The sequence below is a fragment of the Drepanopeziza brunnea genome (assembly GCF_022702325.1).
Source record: "Drepanopeziza brunnea f. sp. 'multigermtubi' strain 214-2 chromosome Unknown ctg16, whole genome shotgun sequence".
NCBI classification, from domain to species: domain Eukaryota; kingdom Fungi; phylum Ascomycota; class Leotiomycetes; order Helotiales; family Drepanopezizaceae; genus Drepanopeziza; species Drepanopeziza brunnea.
In genome coordinates, this window is record NW_027094079.1 from 1365382 (window position 1) to 1385000 (window position 19619).

Consider the following 19619-nt stretch of genomic DNA (forward strand, 5'->3'; position numbering starts at 1 on the left):
GAACACGTTATCTCGAACTATATAGCGATATATAGAGGTTTGCCTCAGCCCGATAAAGTGCTGCGATTTTCTTGGGTTGAGGGCCTCGATCAGCAACGACAGATGACTATTCCAGCGCAAATGGTAATGAACGATGATTTGGAAACCTGGGCCAAATGCTTTGAAACAGAAGAAAAGCTAAGGAAATATTCGGAAGAGACTATTGAATGGGAACGCGATTGGAAGCCTGATGTCAATTTCGAGTCAATTGCCCCTCCAAGGCAAGGAAGCCAAAGGGGTGAAAGTGGAAATTAAACTTTTGAGGCACCTTCGAGGCGTAATACTTACGCCTGTACAAAGTACTTTGTGCAACAGAGTTGATTAAGCTTTCAGCTATTCAGAAATCACCGCTCTACGATTTCCAAAGCTAAACTGGGTCCGACATGTATTTATAGGGGGGGGATATAGCACGCATACTGGAATTTTTGTATTTATAGGGGGGGATATAGCACGCATACTGGAATTTTTGTATTTATACGCACGGAGCTCTGAACCTTTCTCTCTTTCTGTCGGACTACTGGCACGGTATGGTGCACCGGACACGTGAGGGGTATGGCACGTAGGGAGGCACGTGCTGCCGTGGCTCCTGCCCCCTTAAGGGGCAGCCCACTTTGTACAGAGTAGAAGAATCATCAACAAATACAACAACAACACGACTGATTAATCACTCACCCCCCCTGTGACTTACCAACACTGATCAGTGGTTAGTAATAACCACAGATTCGCAAGGTACTAACCAGAAGAGGCAGATTGAGTCTGGGGCGCTTCTTTACTGAACCGCCGCCAACCCTGAATCTCGCGCTACAGATTACCTATAACTGGTGACAGCCAAGTAATCCAAGGATTGAATATCTTCGAAGAGAAGCCTCAATTCGCGTTCCATCACGCACAAAGAGAAGAAGCAGCAGCAGATAACTTCGAAAGAAGACCTGACGCTACTTCCTATCACCAAAACTGTTCCCTAGGCAACCAGAGCCAGCAGTTCCCCGCCTTCCCCTTCTACTCACCTTCGGATCAGCTCCCCCACACAGATTCGATAAACCCTACCTCACATCCAAACTCGACCCCCCCCCCCTTCGAAGTACACCACTCACACCTACTACACCACACCCTTACCTACCGCAATCATGTCACAACACTCTCGCCGTCCTTCGTTGCAATCGCAACGCTCACATAACACTACCACAGCGTCGGTGCGACCCATCCCGACAGGCTTGGAATACAGTGTCAATGTGGCAACTTGGGGAGAAGCTTTTGATATTACTGATCCAGAACAGGTTCTCTACCCACCTACAATCAATGGATACATTACGATGTGTCTAGAAAGCTACAGACATACCTATGCCGGAAAACAAGGTGAATCCCTCCTAGAAGCCTTCCTAGAAGACTTCAGTGGATGGACAATGGAAATCTGGAAACATGCTCATCGATCTGCTTGTCGCCAGCTCCGAGAGCACCTTGTACTGAATGGAGTATGGTGTAAGCCAGCCAAGGGTTACTCCTGGGCATCAATCTTCCACGCTTTAGTCCAAGAGGACACCCTCGTGCCATGGACCTCAGCGCACGAGGCAGCTAGGCAGGTGATCATCAAGGAACAAGAAATCAAGGAGGCGAAGAGAATTGCACACGAGCAAAAGGGTAAAGGAGCTGCTCATACACTTGCGCCTACAACTACACTTCCAGTTGCACCAATTGTAATTGCGCAAGCACCAGCTACGCCTACATTGCACACACAAACAATGGACCCCCTCCCACCAACCACAGGCGCCAACAACACACCATTGGGCGGACCTTCCTATTCGAGCAACCCTACAAATGAGCCCAAACCGGAATCCACCCAGCGCTCTGCCCAACCCCAGACTCATGCTCAGCAGAACGCCCAGCATGTACCTTTAGTACCGCACTTGCTGCCAATGATGGTGCCAACCTTGCGCACCAGTGTGGATACCGAGTACCGAGTCACCCTTCCCCCTGATACCAATGTTCCCCCTTATGTGAGACTGCCAAAGCCACCACATTCAGGAACTAGGGATTACGTCAGACAGATCGGTGACCTTTCCAAAGTATACCTGGACAATGAGAAGAAGTACGGTGGCGCCGAATACGAAGTTTTCAGCGACAAGCTGAAGATTTTCTATGAGAACTGCACACGCCTTGGCATACCCCAGGGCGATGAGACGGGCTACGCAGTAGCTTTCTCTTTGATGCTCAAGGACGAGGCACACCAGTACTATATGACTGATATCTACGGTAAAGATATAGAGTTTTGGATGATGACTGCATTCATGAAGTCCAAGTTTGAGGTCCCGGAGTCTGCCCAGAAGTACCTATCGGAATGGAGATCACTCACACTTCAATCAGTGATGAGTCGTAAAGAGAATGCCGACAAAGATAAGTTGGAGTGCCTTACGCTAATGGTCAAGAAACTCTCCCTCATTCAACGCAACCTGACCCCCGAATATCACTCCGACAAGGCTCTGAGAGACGTGATTTTGAGCGCGGTGCAAGGCGTTCCCGAATGCGCGTTTGCTCAATACAACCCTGCGCCTACTACTACCGCTCTCGTCTCTCAACTACGATCATCGATTGCTACCACTACTACGACTAGACCTTCCACCGCCTACCTTATCGATGCTACCGAGTCGGGAGACCAATACGAGGACGAGGTCTACTACGTGGACCGCCAGTACAGAGGCAGCGGAGGCAACAGAGGCCGTGGCTACAACGGTAATAGTAGAGGAGGCTCTAGAGGATACTCGAGAGGAGGCGTTAGAGGCTGGGGTAATAGAGGAAACTACGGAGGTAGTAACAGAGGAGGAGGCAACCGTACTGATCGCACTGACAAACGTTGTTTTGTTTGTGGCGAGTTGGGCCACTTCTCTACGCAACACAACGCCGAGGAGCGTAAGAAATCTTACGATAATTAGAAGCGCCAAGCCCAATACTACACGGAGGATATAGGACTTGAGGAGTATACTCAATACCTCATGCAAGTCGAAGGAGTGCAAGGTTTTGACCAGCAACTCCAAATTACCTCTGATTAACAATCAGCGGCCGCAACCCAATTCTCTACCGAATTAAGAACCATTGACGGCCAACACCTTATGATAGCGTTGCTTAAGAATGCAACCTATCACACCTTCACCTCTATCGACCCATTCAAGCCACCTCCGAACATCATCCCTTTAGAGCACTTTTTACTTGATAGATATTCAGCTTGCAAATTCCAAAGGTTTATTCCCGATTCGGGAGCAGCCAACCTCTCCACAGCTGGAGAGCAACAGGTTGAGGCTCTGCGAAAACTCCTCCCTCTCCGAATCAACCGAGAAGCAGCCGACAAGAATACTATCAAATTCGGAGGTAACACGACACGGGTTACAAGCTCTGTAATAGTCGATACACCTATTAGATCGATCGAATTCCATATTGTCAGTGTGGAGACTCCTTTCCTCATCTCACTCGAAGACATGGACCGACTCCAAGTCTATTACAACAATCTTGACAATATGCTCGTCCAAGGCCACAAGCGTATTCCAGTGATCCGCAAATGGGGCCACCCATTCCTCATGCTACAACCTGAAGACGCTTTTGCGGACGCGCACCTCACGGAACAAGAACTACGCCAATTGCACCGCAGATTCGGCCACCCGTCGGTTCCGCGCTTGCAGAAGGTTCTTGACCTTAGCGGCCACGATGATGTCGATCTCGAGACGCTTCAAAAGATCGAAAAGTTTTGTCATCAATGTCAGATGCACGGCGCAGCCCCTAGTCGCTACAAGTTCTCTTTGAAAGATGATCTCGAGTTCAATTACTCTATCATCGTAGACGTGATGCACTTAGATGGCAAACCAGTGCTACACGTAGTCGATTCAGCTACTACGTTCCAGGCTGGACGCTTCCTAAGGGATATGTCAGCTATTACTACGTGGAACGCACTCAAAGAGTGCTGGATTGACAGCTACCTCGGTCCCCCTGACCTAATTGTTCACGACCCAAGCACGAACTTCGCTGCAACTGAGTTCCGAGGTCTAGCCAAGATGATGTCCATCGACATCCAAGAGATGCCTACGGAGGCCCACAATAGCGTAGGAAAGGTAGAAAGATACCACCAACCTCTCCGACGGGCTTACGAAATCATCTCTGAAGAGATGCAAGACTTGGGATTGACCAAAGAGCAGATCTTGCAGATAGCAATTAAGGCCGTCAACGATACCGCCGGACCAGCAGGCCTAGTACCTACCCTTTTAGTCTTCGGCGCTTACCCCCGCATGACTCATCTAGATCCGCCAGCGCCCTCTACTACTACTAGAGCAGAAGCTATCAAAAAGGCGATGCTAGAAGTGAGGAGATTGCAAGCTGTAAGGCAAGTGACAGACGCTTTGAACATGCGCAACGGCCCTTCTACTACCGAAACACTCGCCCTCCCTTTACAAAGCCAAGTGAGGGTATGGAAGGAGAAGAAAGGAGAACAGCGCGCACAATGGACTGGCCCTTACACCCTTCTTGCAATTGAGGACCACACGTGCACGGTCCAAGTCAATAACAAGGCAGTCAAATTTAGAGCAACGGCAGTAAAACCGTACTACCACGAGGATGGCCTGGTACGAGCTGAGGAGGAATCACCGGAAGAGGAAGGTACACCAGTACCAGTGGAGGAGGCGCCTCGACGAAGTGGCAGAAACAGACGACCTCCAGATCGCTACTACACTGAAGCTGAGGAGCTAGCACAATTTTGGACCGCCGCAGCAACTGGGAATATAGGCGCGTTCCTAACTCGGAAGGAACAGACCGACCGCGAGCTAGCTACGAAGCTACGGGCTGAAGGCGTAATCACCACCCCTGGCGAGATTTTCGAAGACTCTCAGCGCCGGGAGATCGAAGGCTTGATTGCACAAGGCGTATTTGAATTCATCCCTTACGACCCCGTAGAGCACGCAGGTCAGCGTATTTTCGGTTCTCGACTTGTCAACGAGCTGAAAGGCAAGGAAACAGCCACCCCATTCGAGAAATCAAGACTCGTTATCCAAGCTTTCGCGGACCAAGGAAAAGGAGTAATTTTGACCCAATCACCAGCTATTCAGCGCTCAAGTCAACGATTGATCACTGCACTAGCACCAGCACTCCTTAAGCTAAGGATTTGCCTCTACCTTCGGGACATCACACAAGCGTATACCCAAAGTGAGCACTTGCTGAACAGACTTATCTTAGCACGACTGCCAAAGGAGATGGTCAAGTACTACCCCGAAGGTACGATCATGAGAGTCTTAAGAGCTCTATATGGAATCCCCGAAGCAAGGACCTTTTGGTGGTCAACGTACTACACCCACCACAAGGAAAAGCTGTCTACAGTCACCTCGACTTACGATCCTTGCCTCTTGATTTGCACCGAAAAGGACATGTTCGGACTCGTAGGAATGCAAATAGACGACACTTATTACCTCGCCGACGATCGATTTGCAGCCAAGGAGAGATCAGAGCTCAAGAAGGCTGGACTGAAAGCTAAAGACGAGACCAAGCTCAGCTACACAACCGACATCGGCTTCAATAGCTGTATTTTAAAGCTACAAGAAGACGATACCATGCTCCTCACGCAAAAGCAACAAGGCCAAAAGCTCGCCCTTGTGTCAGACGGTCCGAACTTCAAGCAAGAGTACCTCGAGCAGCGCGCACGCGGAGCATATATTGCTTCCACTTGTCAGCCAGAAGCTCTATTTGCCCTCTCAGTAGCTGCTCAACACAAAGACCCTGATAAAGCTGACGTCACCGCACTGAATAAGTGCCTTCAATGGATGATCGACAACCAAGGTAGAGGCCTCAAATACGTCCCAATCGACCTGAAGTCAGCCAAACTTTTTGTATTCGTCGATGGCTCATTCGCGAATAACAAAGACTTGAGTAGCCAGATTGGATACATCATCATACTAGCGAATGAGACGAATACCGGACCTGATACCTTCCAAATTCACGGCAACGTAATACACTACAGCTCTACAAAGAGCAGGAGAGTAACAAGGAGCGTGCTAGCCTCCGAGATCCTTGGAATAGTGGCTGGCGTGGACATAGCAATCGCCCTTAATACGACCCTAGATCAGATCACGGCACAACTCTCTCTACAGAAGATTCCAATGGTAGTATGTACCGACTCCTATTCACTCTACGAGTGCTTAGTGAAACTTGGTACTACTAAAGAGAAGAGGTTGATGATCGATGTAATGGCATTGCGTCAATCTTACGAAAGAAGAGAGATCGCCGAAATACGCTGGATTGACGGGAAATCTAACCCAGCAGATCACATGACAAAAGCTACCCCAAATAAAGCTTTCGAAAGCTTTATCGACTACAATACGCTAGAGGTCAAGGTTGAGGGATGGGTAGAACGTGAGAAGTGAGGAATATGGAATAGGGCTACTCTAGCCAAAAATAAAGAGTTGCCAGTGTCGGACTACTGGCACGGTATGGTGCACCGGACACGTGAGGGGTATGGCACGTAGGGAGGCACGTGCTGCCGTGGCTCCTGCCCCCTTAAGGGGCAGCCCACTTTGTACAGAGTAGAAGAATCATCAACAAATACAACAACAACACGACTGATTAATCACTCACCCCCCCTGTGACTTACCAACACTTTCTAAACCATCTTCTTTGAATTATTCGACTGCTCGATTGCGTCGTCGCTTTTGAACTTCCGTTGAACGCGTCACTCTTGTTATTACGGAGTATGATAATCTGCAATGGCATTCGTTTAAGGAATGAGAATGAGAAGGGACACCTTCTCGATGAAGCCCCTCGTATACACTCGGCTTTGCACCAAATTTGAGCAAGCCATCTGTGCTTGAGGCGCAGCCCCTTTGCTTCGCCCGGCTGGGTGGGTTGGTTACGTACCGGTAATCACCTAGGCCGCCCTTTCCCCCTGCCTCACCTTCCCCTTCCCGTCAAGGCCCATCCGTATGAAGCGTCCTTATTTTTTGAAGTATCCGTTTTTTCTTCTTTTTTTTTCTTGAAATCCCCGATTCCTCCAAGCAAATCTAAGCACTTGCGACCAGGAATATAAAATAAAAGCCTCGGCTACCAATCCTCCCCCCCCCCAAAAAAGAGCGCCTGCATAAACCGCGCCAATCTTAACAGCCGAGAGAGTTGCGCAGATTACTACGTACGTAGTATGTTGATGCATGCATGTGCAGTATGTACCCACCTACCGGTATACCAACGATGAAAATGCTTAGTCGTATCATCAAGTTAGGCACGAAAGCGCCAAGTAGAAAAATCGGCATCCAAATCCAATCCCAAAATCAAGGTCTAAATTAACGATAGAAAAAAAAACGTTTTCTCTATTATCTACCCATTCCGTGCTTGCTCTGCTTGCGTACTCCCTTACCAGCTGTTGGCTTCTCTTGCAAGTACCTCACTCTGGGTCGATGAGTAAGGGGAGGCATGACACTACTATAATCGAGGTAGGTATACTAAATATTTCAATGTTTTAGAAACGGAACGGGGTCCATTTCTAAAAGCTCTAATGCGTCAAAGCGCCTACGATTCAAATGTCATACCACCTTAAATGGAAAAAGGGAATGCGAATGCATTTGGACAGTCGCTCAGCTGGTTGGGCATCCTATGACGATCTCTTTCAGGGACGGTCTCTAAAGGAGAGCTTGGTTGGTCTGGCTGGCTGGTAGATGGATCGATCACCATAGGTCTATATGTAGCTGGATTGGGAATCAAAGCTTGTGATTGGGAGATCGTTTTGAAAAAACTCAAAGTATGGCTGAAATGGAATGGCTTTCATGGATTGAAATCGGCGCTTGAAAGATTCCGTTTTTTTTTTTTTTTTTTCGTGAAAAGATTATGAGTGAAGTCATACCGTGTTTCATCGATTAAAATCGTCGTCGAAGAGAGCTTGTCCTTTTTTTCAATGGAAAAATCGACCGGCCTGGAACCGTCCCCGAGCCGTTCTTGGGATCGTTCTGGGACCATCCTAGGGCCCGGTCCCGAACTGACTGAAAACCATCTTCGAGAACTTGTACTAGTAAGCATTCGAGGAGAATATGATGGATTCTTTTGCTCTCCCACCATCCCCCCTCCTCTCCCACTCCCCGTCACCTGGCAGCGATAGCAAAAACAATCTTAGCACGAATATTGAAGATTGCGAAACCAAACTATGTTCGAATCAATTTAAAGTACCGAATTATAGTTAAAGCGTTATTATTAAAATAGAAAGCGAGAAGGGGTTCTAAATTTGACTCATCTCTAAGTTTAGGTGATCATTACGGAGACCATAGGTAGTAAAAATTTAGAACGAGCTTTTTGATAAGCGTGTTTTGAAAATCTGGGGACGTCAACGGCGACGGCGACGGCTATGGGACGCCCATAAACGGTTTCTTTTCACGGGACGGACGGTCTATTAGGTTAGTACTGACGACATCCTACTTGCCTCCATGGGATTTCGCAGACCTGACATGCCGGTGCTTGAGCCCTTGGCCATCAGAAATAGCGCCGTTTCACGCTCACTTTGATAGCCGAGGCCTTTACTTGAAGTACCTCGAGTGCCTCAGGCCATCAGACACTTGGAAAATAATCGGACACTTGAACCAAACAGGCAGGCGGCCTCGGCGATTAGTGCCTATCTTTTCCCTACGGAAGGCACGATAATCACCATCATCTCTCGGGCTGGAGACGGACTGGAATACGACCTAGGGGAAGCAAAGGCACTCGCTCGCCACATCACGTGGGGAGAGGGCTCGTTCCCCTTATGTTCAGTCAGACAGTTATCACCTGACCGGGTTCCAACCTCCATCATGGGATCAAAGTGCCGCGGGTATAGGGGTGTAGTATCGCGCGCGCGCGTCGCGCAGTCAGAATGGGCCTGTCTCAGCTGTCAACCACCCCCCTCCCCCCAAAAACAAGAAATTTAATTAGGGGTAGTCCTACTTTGCAGGTGCCGATCGACCGGCTTCGATTGGCTATGCAGGCTTATGGTCTGCTGACAAAAAAGGAAGAAGAGGAGTGAGTCTTGATCCTTCTTTGACATACGGTCTATGGACGGATGTATTTCAAGAATAGGTGAGACTGTACTGCAATATCATATCGTGGACCGGAGTGGAGGGAATGGAATTGGAGGGGGGTCTAATGGAATGGACTACGAGTAGAAATAGAAATACGAATAGGAATAGAAATAGAAATAGAGAAGGTGCTCATCTCCCCGTTACGTACCGTCCGACACGTACAGTACGACTCAACTGTGTATACTTACTACTACTACTACTACTACGACGACTACTACTACTTACTACCACTATTTATGGAATGAGATGATCCGTTTCAGAAAGCCGGTGGAGGTTGTTTCAGGGGTCCAGACCATGCGCACATTACATAGCCACGGCCTCGGCAATCGTGTATCTGCCTGCAGAGCCCCGCTATCTCTTGACACGTCTCCGGTACGGTCCATAGTAGACCGTCGTGGCCGAGATAAGACGAGATTCCTGAGAACGGATGACGGGCCCAAAACAGGCACCCCGCGGGACCTGGAAAGGTGGAGACAATGGCACCTGGGGCCAATCAGTGACCAGGGGAGCCAAGGAGTACGGGAATAAACCAGCTCGGCCGGGCCCTGGTCCTGGTCATGACCCTCTTTTCCCCCTTTTACGGCCCCCTGGCCCCCCTTGGCCCCCTTGGCCCCCCTTGGCCCCCCTTGGCCCCCCTGCCCTCCGCTCGCCCACCCCAATCGTCCCGAATGGGCAAGCTCCACCCCCTTCTGGGCATTCTCCACATCTCGTTCAGCCGCAGACGATGAATGTATCTAATGACAACGGCGCCTCGCCGAAATCTGCTTCACCCTGCCCACACTCTTTTTCAACCCCCAACATCTCTCTCTCTACCTCACCACCTCACCACCTCACCACCTCATCACCCCCACCACCTCACCACCTCCCGCGCCGCCCTCCGTCCATGCCGTCACCCTGTTTGTCGGGATCACACAGCGACCATCACAACAACTACATCTACAACTAAAACTACAACAGCAGCAGCAGCAGCAGCAACAACAACAACACTCGCTATATGTTGTCACCGTGGTCGTCGCCGTCGTCTTTTTCATTATCGTGATCTCAACTCTCGTTTCGTCCCTCACTCGGTGGACCCCTCCCCCTTCACACTCGTTTTTCAGGCCAATCTCCTCTCTTTTTTCATTTCTTCATCTTCATCTTCTTATTTTACCTCCTCCTCCGTGGGATCGCAGCCATGGTGTCCACGCTGCTCACCTTCACCCTCGCCGTATCCTTTTCGATTCTCGCTCAAGTTCATGGATCCGCGATCCCTAATTCTCGTCGCTCCGATGGCATCTTGAGGCTGCCCGTTACCGCCGTGAGGTCCACCCACAAGCGAGAGGAGCATACCGCACTTTACAACATCCAGACCGGCACACGTTACATGATCGAGTGTATGTGACCCAAACCCCCCCAGCTCCGGAGAGGAAAGAAGATGGAAGAGAGAGACAGAGAGAGACAGAGAGGCACACAGGGAGAGAGACAAACAAATATGAGGGTGCCACAAGCTGACAATCACGACCCCCTCCTCAGTCACCTTGGGATCCCCTCCGCAGAGTCACGCCCTGCAGCTGGACACCGGATCGTCAGAAACCATGCTCAACCCGACCTGCGCGCTGGCCGGACGTATCACGTCTCGGGAACTCTGCGAATACTTCCCACACTACATCGCTAACGCCTCGACAACGGCCCGCGATCTCAAGCTGTCCACCACTTTCACCTACGGCAAAGGCGGCGGCACCATCCGGTTTTTTTCCGATGACTTCGTGATCGGAGGTAAAGATGGCCATGTTCCCTCTCCTAGCCAGCAATCAGCTAACCATCCGTCAGAGTCCACCATCACGGCTCAACAATTCGGTCTCACAACGACAAGCCATGACCTTCCGGTAGGATTGCTGGGCGTTGGACCAGGAATCGAGTTGACCGGCTATCCGACTCTCGTTGATAATCTAGCCATTCAAAACATCACCAACTCCCGTGCTTTCAGTATCGACTTGAGAGCCTACGACACTGAAGCCGGGGCCGTGATCTTTGGGGGTATCGATACGGGCAAGTACATTGGAGCCCTGCAGAAGCTGCCCATCATACCGCCCGGAGAGGCGCCGGATAAGTTCGCTCGTTACTGGGTCTACATGAACTCAATCGGGATCACCAAGCCGGGAGAGGCCAAGAAGCTCTACACCCTACCTTCGACCGACCCCAGAGGCCAGCCAGTCTTCCTGGACAGCGGTGGAACTCTCACTCGTCTTCCCTCTACCCTGGTCAATGCCATCGTCGCCGACTTTCCAGGTGCAGTCAATGACGGTGGCTCTGGTTTGTACCTGGTGGATTGTGCCACGGCCAATAAGACGGGGTCCATTCACTTTGGCTTCGGTGACACCGTGATCGATGTTCCATACAGAGACTTCATGTGGCATATCTTGGGCATGTGCTATCTCGGCATCACCATTGATGAGGATCTCCCAGTTCTGGGCGCCTCTTTTCTCAGAGGAGCATTCGTCGTGTTCGACCAAGATAACCAGAACGTGCACATCGCCCAGTCGGGCGACTGTGGAACCAACTTGGTCCCCATCGGCAAGGGACCTGATGCTGTTCCTTCTCTCGTAGGTGGCTGTGGTTCTCTACCGAGGTCGTCTTCGGCTCTGCCTAGCACGGTACAGTCCGGCACTTCGGTCACTAGGTCCATTACAGAAACGTCAAGCCCAGCTCCTTCCACCGCCGGGTCCCTGACGCAACCTGCCGGTGCGTCCGCTACTTCTCCCGGCAGCCCGCCGGTTGCTCCCCCTAAATCAGGGCCTCCCGCTGTTCAGACGCCCGGTGTTGTACCTCCCACTGTTCAGACGCCAGGTGTTGAACCTCCCGCTGTTCAGACGCCAGGTGTTGGACCTCCCGCTGTTCAGACGCCAGGTGTTGAACCTCCCACTGTTCAGACGCCAGGTGTTGAACCTCCCACTGTTCAGACGCCAGGTGTTGAACCTCCCGCTGTTCAGACGCCAGGTGTTGGACCTCCCGCAGTCTACCCCCCTGGATCAGGACCTCCCGCTGTTCAGACGCCAGGTGTTGGACCTCCCGCAGTCTACCCTCCTGGATCAGGACCTCCCGCTGTTCAGACGCCAGGTGTTGGATCTCCCGCAGTCTACCCCCCTGGATCAAGACCTTCCGCTGTTCAGACGCCAGGTGCTGGATCTCCCACCTACGTCCCTGGATCTCCCGCCAACGTCCCCGGATCTGCCGTCTACGTCCCTGGATCTCCCGCCAACGTCCCCGGATCTCCCGCCTACGTCCCTGGATCTCCCGCCAAAATCCCTGGATCTCCCGCCTACGTCCCTGGATCTCCCGCCAACGTCCCCGGATCTCCCGCCTACGTCCCCGGATCTCCCGCCTACGTCCCTGGATCTCCCGCCAACGTCCCCGGATCTCCCGCCTACGTCCCCGGATCTCCCGCCTACGTCCCTGGATCTCCCGCCAACGTCCCTGGATCTCCCGCCAACGTCCCCGGATCTCCCGCCTACGTCCCTGGATCTCCTGCCTACGTCCCCGGATCTCCCGCCTACGTCCCTGGATCTCCCGCCTACGTTCCTGGATCTCCCGCCAAAATCCCTGGATCTCCCGCTTACGTTCCTGGATCAGGACCTCCCGCTGTTCAGACGCCAGGTGATGGATCTCCCGCCTACGTCCCTGGATCAGGGCCTCCCGCTGTTCACAACCCAGGAGTTGGATATCCTGCTGCTCCGGCCATCTCCCCTCCCCCGGAGTCCACTCCATTAAATACTCCGATTTACACGTTCAGCAGCAACGCCGTTACCAAGACCATCTTCGCCACCCAGGTCTACACCATCACCGCGTGCGCAGCATCCGTCACAGATTGTCCGATAGGAAAGGTCACTACCACAGTCGTACCCGAGAAGACCAAGGTACGCATAGACAAGTACATACTCGCAACGACGACAGGCTACGCGAGCATCCCACTCGAGTTAGTTGCCAACCCGGCCCCTATCGCACCGAAAATTCCGATTTCTTTCCCAGTTCCCCTGCAAGTCTTGCCAGATCCAGCTGTGACCTACCGCCCAAGTCCTACTCTAGGCCCACCTGCAGGGCTCCCGCCAGTCAAATGGGACACGGTGTCCGTCTACTCGGCAGTTCCTTACCCTGTCGCGTCAGGAGCCAACGGCAACCCTGGATACCCGTATGGTGGCCCGCTCAACGTCACTGCCATGCCTTTCCTGAGTGCGGCGGAATCCACGAGGGGGAACCCGTGGGTCGCTGTCGCTATTGTTACATTGGGGTTCATGTTAATCGTCTGATTTGAGATACTTGAGCGCGCCTGCTGCAATTTTGTTTTGGAACGGAATACCATGGACGGGAAAATGTGCATATTTTTTTTATTTTTTTTTTCCCCACCTCTGCTGTACTGCCTCTTCCGGCTATACGAATATGAGCGAACTACACTAGATGGACGCATGTGGTTATGACTAGGGAGGTGGCTTGGGCTTAGAACGTAAAATCCCACTAATTTCGTATCGTGTTTGTGGTGTGGCATGTGAGACTGGTCTCACCAGGCGTATTTATAATCCGAGCTGTGGCTATATTTGAATAGCTCTAATAACAGAAAAAAGCCTGTCTGGGTGTCTGTGTGTCTGTCTGCCTGTCTGGTCTCTCTCTGCTTCTGCCGAAGCCCATGGTGAACGAGTGGTGGGTGAGCTTGTCCCGTGATGTGATGTGATGTGATGATAATGATGATGATGTGCACGCACACCTGGGCAGGGGACTGGGACTGGGACTGGGATTGGGGTGTCGGATCTTGATGGTGGTAGTTGGTAGTTGGTGGTTGGTAGGTAGGTACCTAGGTAGGTAGGTAGGTACGTCTCTTTCCTCCTCGCTTAATTTTGGTTTTTGGTTTGGGGGGGGGGAAAGGGGGGGGGGGGCTTAGGTTACCGGTAGGTTAGGTTAGGTTCGGTCAGGTTAGGTCAGGTTAGGTTAGGTTCGGTCAGGTCAGGTTAGGTTAGGTTAGTTCTGGGAGTGAAGGTTGAAGTGAAGGCGTAAGGTTGAAGGTTGGAGTGAAGGCGTAACTGTAACTGTATCCCTACAAATAGAAGCATACATACATAGTACATAGTACATAGTACATACATACATACTAGGCTCTCACGGATCATCATCATCACCACCCTCCTCCTCCTCTGTCTGACTTGCGTGCTGCTCGGTTGGTTGGTTGGTTTCACTTGCCTAGTCGCGCACGCACCTCTCGATCTCAGGATTCAGGGTTGGGATTAGGATTAGGGGCTTGTTCGTATTGTGAATTCGGAGTTCAGAGGGGTCGGGTCGTTTTTTTTTATTAAAACTTCTTGGTTGGGTTGGGTTGTGCGGTGTAGATGGTGGGATTGGGTGCCGTGTTGTGCTGGCGCCTGTAGCCTTCGGTTGTTTATCCTTTTTTGCTTTTTTTTTTTTTTCGTAAAGCCTTTCCTGTCGTTCGTTAGGTGCCCTTCAGGGGGGCGGGGGAGGGGTCTGAGATGAGATGAGATGAGATGAGGTGAGGTGAGGTGAGAACTTAGAAGATGCTGTGGCTATGAGTGTGAGTATGGGTGAGATTTGCGAATGGATTTCATGGAATAGGATGGAATGTATTTAAGAATTAAGGGAGAAGGTATTTTCTTATGAATAAGGAAGGAGGAAGGAGGAGGGAGGAGGGAGGAGGGAGGAGGTTTTGCTTGATTGAGGCTTGAGGCTTGAGGCTTGAGGCTTGCTCTATTGGTGTTCACTGATGTAAGATGTGTGAAGAAGGTTGTGCTGTAGGAGAGATGTGACGTTACGCTGTCTACTTGTCGTCATCTCTGTTGTTGTTATTGTATTTACCGCCCGCTTGCCCGACTTGGCAACTGCGTCTAGACGGCTCTCACAAAACAACTACTCAACGTACCGGTAGATCTTTCGCTACAAGAGCGAGTCCGTGAAGCCTCCCAAGACGTTTATTGATATACAGAAAATCGCTACTTCCCACAGCCTGCTGATCAGTGGAAGGTACGACTTTCATGTGGATGTCGGCCCCTTCCAATTCAGTAACAGACCTACAGCTCGTCACGTGAGCTTGCAACCCATAACCTTCAGCCTAGCGGCTCTTCGAATCTACCTACTCATCCCACCTTCACGGTCTGCACACAGCTACCTATATCACCTTCCTAACCCATACATACATTTCTAACCCGCTCATCCACCTATACAACAACAACTATCATGAAAACCTGGGGAAACCTGCCCGCGAGCCAGGAAGATTTCCCGGCATGCATTCCCCGAACATCCAGCACATCCGACTTCTCTACCCTCATCCGAAAAGACATCGACGAGCGTTCCTCGCGCCGACGAGCCGCAACGAACGAGTCCGAAAATAGCCAGGTATTGTACATGGCCAACCCCAAACGATCGCGGCGGTCAGGGCGCAAATCCCTCTCCTCGGTCGCCAACAATCTTTCCCGCGGGTACGAGGGCTCGTCCGATAAAGAGGAAGCCCATGTCCGTGATACTTTGTCGTGGAACATCATCGACCAGGAGATCTACGAGTGGCAGTACGTCTGCCAGACAGGTCGTCCCTACTGGTGGTCCCAAGAGTCGAAATACACACGCTTGAAGAAGCTGCAGCCGCGAGTGCGCGATAGCTCTACCGGCTGCTGGATGCGCGAGCTGGATGCAAGTCCCAAGCCCGTGTTTGCCGAGAAGAGACGAGCGGTATCCGACAACTACTTCTGCGATCCAAGTACCATCCACGACCTCGCTCACTTGATCGCCGTACAGCTTCTCGGAGCATGTTTTACGCTGCCACCAGATCACATCCTTGGGATCCCATCTCCGAGCTATACGTTCGATAGGTATGCTGCTGGGAGATTGCCGGATCCCAGGATGATCAGTTCGTTGAGGATGCATACCCAGTTTCGATATTCTCCCAGTTTTGGACACCAGGCGAGGAACACATCGCCAGTGCAGGCCTGGCCGAGGCGGTTTGGAGCATCTTCTCCTGGATTTTCTACCTCGGTTGCAGGTACCGGCGATTCAACTGGTGCATCCAGAAGAGCAAGCCGTCGCCGAACTGTGAATACCACCAATGGCTCGGCATCTTCCGGGTCATTGGATAGCAATGGGAAAGATATTTTGGACGGAGCCTCAAGAACTGAGACCAGTCGCCCGACGACCAGTGGCCACCCCGCCTATTCCAGCAATCGAACCTCCAACGGAAGACAGCAGCGATCGTCTCAGGGCGAATGGAAAATAACATATCCAGACTCAACTTCGAACTCTCGGCCTGGATCGAAATACAGTCTCGAGGCAGCCATCCGCTCGGAGCCTCATCACGTCTTCATCCAGCCAGTCCGAGAACTGGTGGTCAAGCGCTGGGCGAAATTCAAGCGCCGTCTGAGTGGCAGCTTGCACTCGGCACTGCCGATGCGAGGATCCGAGGACCAAGGCTCTGAGCTGGGAAGCACTGTCTCAAGTAGTGATGCCAGGACTCGCAGACGCAGAGCTCAAGAGCGAGGAGAGATCCACAGCTCAATCGACAGTACACCGCCAGCACACTATAACTCGCCAGCCAGTGGAAATGCATCCCCGAGCGGCAGTCCGATGAGAGTTGATTGGAGCAGGGCTCCTGTATTCCCACTATCGAATGCTAATATATCGGAAGGAGCTCTTGCAGCAGCAGATCGGCGTATAGCCGCGGCTGCTTTGTCGAGAAGTTCATCGCCGTCGCCACGGATACGGTATACTTATCCCTCCGAGTCACCTGTTCACTCACCGCAGGAAATGTCTGGACTCGCTCCTCTTTCCAGGCCAGCATTTCCGCTCTATCCGCCCGTCAGATTCTCGTCGTCCGGGTCGGTCGCGGCTCCGAAATCGAAACCGAAATCATTCTCATCCGCGAGAAACTCTGCCCGACAGCAGAGGAAGAGCAGATTATCAGAGATGCACACTCTAGACGATGTGCATGCTGAGCATCCAGAGCTTGATGACCGACATGCGCTAAGTGCGCCTGCTAGCACGTTGAACAGCACGGTAGTCAGCCCGATGGAACTACCTGGGAGATTGCTGGAGGACTTGAGTGCTGCCAGTTCTCCTGACCCAGTGGCTTGGAGACCAAGAATGGAGAGGCTGAGTTCGAATGGGACGCAGATTTTCACACCTCAGGATGATGGCATCGAGCTTGATGGGTTGCCGGTTGGTCCTGCGAGTAATGTCTGGACCCGGGGCGTGGGGAGGGAGAGTTCGTACTTGTGATGGCATAGTATTTATTCGAGCAAAGAACAGTTTTTTGTGGAGAGGATGGACAACAGACTCGACGTTTGTGAGGGGGACGTGGAAGTTGACCATGGGTAGTAGCCGAGCCGAGCCGAGCTGAATAAATTGGGTAGCTGAACTACAGACTTGAACAACTCTCTCTAATGGAACGTTGATTCCATTTCCCAACCCCAATTGCAGGCAGTGCCGATGAAAAGACTCAAAAAAATAAAAAGGTTTGATGGTACACTGTCCCGGCTGCTTCCAGAACGCCGCCCAATGAATGCCTCTTGCGCCTTGTCTTGCCCTGCGATGCCAGATCCCGGCGATTGAAGCACAAGCCTGCCGTCAGCCGCTTGGATGGCAGGCATATAGCAATATCGTAACATGTCCCTCCGTTTAGTTTCGCACCTTGATGCCTTCTCCGGATTTGGACTCCTCCTCCGTGGGCATGCCACATGTTGTCTCTTGCATGAAAATGGCCCCCCCCCTCCACCGCATGGATCTCCCGTAGCCCAGGTCCCCCATACCGCATCTTCCACCTCTCTCCTATCCAAAGTCTCGATTCCAAGATCATGGCTTCAAACATAAGAAACCCTCAACTCCCCTGCCCTTCCTTCATGCCCACCATCTCGTATTCCCCCGCGCCATCCCGTCCCCTTCCCCTCCCTCTCCCGCGCCCAAAACCCAGATCCTCATCACCCACCGGCCCATCCCCGCCATCAGCGGGAACATCACCCGCCGCACTCGAGCCCGCAGCGCCGCCGCCGCCAAAGTTGATGGGCCGCAGCTCCCGCCACTGGCACGCCCACACGCCTAGGGCCGTCATCAGCGCGGCGGAGGAGAGCTGCAGGATCCACCAGAGCAGGTACCGCGGGATCGAGTGCGAGTACAGGGACACGACGAGCAGGTGGATGAGGTGGAGCGAGATGGCGAAGTCGGGCACGAGTTTGCTCCTGCTGATGAGAAGCAGGATGCCGATGACCCTGTATGGCGGATTAGAAATCACTCGGTCAGCGAAATTACTCTTGACATGGGTAAGGTGCAGTGCATATCCCTTGGGGGGGGGGTTAAGGGAAAGAATTAATCACAGCTAGAGATGCGCGCGCAAACTGAAGGGGGAAAAGAGCACAAACAAACGTACGATATCAGACTGTTCAGCAGCCACACCAAACCCAGCATCCAGCCGACCGTCGTGTCGCCCCTCAGGCTCCGCCAACTGAGCACCAGGTCGAGCGAGAAGCGCCGGCCGGCCACCAGCGCCGTGAACAGGATCAGCGACGCGGCGGCGACGTAGAAGAGTGCCTGCAGCAGGAGGATCTGGGACAGAATCTTGAGCGGGGGCAGCTCGGTCATGGCGCCCGGGCGCGGGGGCCGGCGGCGGCGGACCATGGCACGCTCACTGTGTTCGTTCGTCTGGTGGGAGGAGTTTTCTTTGTAAGGGGGTGAGAGAGTGTGGGCTATCTGATTTTCATATTGCTTGTGGGTTACGAGTTGTGGTGGTGACTCGAGAGTTGGGGTTTTGACGGTAGAAGTTGGGCGTGCGAAGGGATGCTTGCTGATGCGATGTTGAGAATGATGGCTGAGAGGACAAGTGTGTATCGAAGCAAGTTTAGCCTCTCCATTCTGCCGCTATCCACCGCCATGTATCCATCGGGCTTCGGAGCTCTGGAAGAAAGTCGTCAACACGCCATACTCATTGGACTGACTTTCACTTGAATCACTATTGCGTCGCCTCAACTCCAGGTAAGTAAAATTCCCCAAACCCACAACCCCGGAAGGAAAACAAACGTAGCTGATTCCCACTCCAGCCACCAATACATATCCCAAAAGAAAAAAAGTAACCCAACCTCAAAGACGATGGGTCTCTTTTCCACCAGCACCTCGGCCGCCCTCCCACCCCCCAAGATCTCCTCAGACGGTGCGCCCATCGCCCCCGACCGCACGCAGCGCGCTCACTGCTGGGAGGCGCGTGACGCCTACTTTGCCTGTCTGGAGCGCAACGACATTGTGGACAGCATCGGGGAGAGCGCGCGAGCGGCCAAGGCGTGCAAGCGGGAAGGGGAGGCGTTCGAGGGGAATTGTGCTAGTAGTTGGGTGAGTTGGATGTTTTCCGGTTCTCGATTTTCGATTTTCGATTTTCTCTATCTGTCTGATCTGGTCTTCCTTTGATGGAAAGGGTGGCGGAATTGGGATTGAGAGGGTATATAAGGGTCGGGGAGGAGGCAAAGGCTTCTCTTTTCTCTGCTTTTCTCTGCTCTGCCTTGGTGCCATACTGGTCCTGTT

At 52.2% G+C, this 19619-nt stretch overlaps 5 protein-coding genes across 5 annotated transcripts in view; 4 read left to right on the forward strand and 1 right to left on the reverse strand.

Moving 5' to 3' along the window:
• Nucleotides 1-1166: 1166 nt before the first annotated feature.
• L3040_008676 (uncharacterized protein) lies at nt 1167-2966 on the forward strand (the record flags this gene model as incomplete). The annotated part of the gene is made up of 1 exon (XM_007290030.2): nt 1167-2966. The coding sequence occupies one exon, from the start codon at nt 1167-1169 to the stop codon at nt 2964-2966; it is 1800 nt and encodes a 599-aa protein (XP_007290092.2).
• Nucleotides 2967-10269: 7303 nt separating this feature from the next.
• L3040_008677 (uncharacterized protein) lies at nt 10270-13378 on the forward strand (the record flags this gene model as incomplete). The annotated part of the gene is made up of 3 exons (XM_066157156.1): nt 10270-10468; nt 10608-10850; nt 10905-13378. 3 exons carry the CDS (start codon nt 10270-10272, stop codon nt 13376-13378), a joined length of 2916 nt encoding a protein of 971 aa, XP_066010417.1.
• Nucleotides 13379-15305: 1927 nt separating this feature from the next.
• L3040_008678 (uncharacterized protein) lies at nt 15306-17333 on the forward strand (the record flags this gene model as incomplete). Its single annotated transcript, XM_066157157.1, has 1 exon — nt 15306-17333. One exon carries the CDS (start codon nt 15306-15308, stop codon nt 17331-17333), a length of 2028 nt encoding a protein of 675 aa, XP_066010418.1.
• Nucleotides 17334-17732: 399 nt separating this feature from the next.
• Nucleotides 17733-18725, reverse strand: L3040_008679 (uncharacterized protein; the record flags this gene model as incomplete). Its single annotated transcript, XM_007290890.2, has 3 exons — nt 17733-17882; nt 18040-18319; nt 18478-18725. 3 exons carry the CDS (start codon nt 18723-18725, stop codon nt 17733-17735), a joined length of 678 nt encoding a protein of 225 aa, XP_007290952.2.
• A 468-nt stretch (nt 18726-19193) lies between these two features.
• L3040_008680 (uncharacterized protein) overlaps nt 19194-19619 on the forward strand; it is a gene marked incomplete at both ends in the record, with an annotated part of 736 nt that continues 310 nt past the window's right edge. Inside the window, one exon of the mRNA XM_007290889.2 lies at nt 19194-19430. Coding sequence (XP_007290951.2) covers nt 19194-19430 — 237 coding nt within the window. The remainder of the gene's footprint in view (nt 19431-19619) is intronic.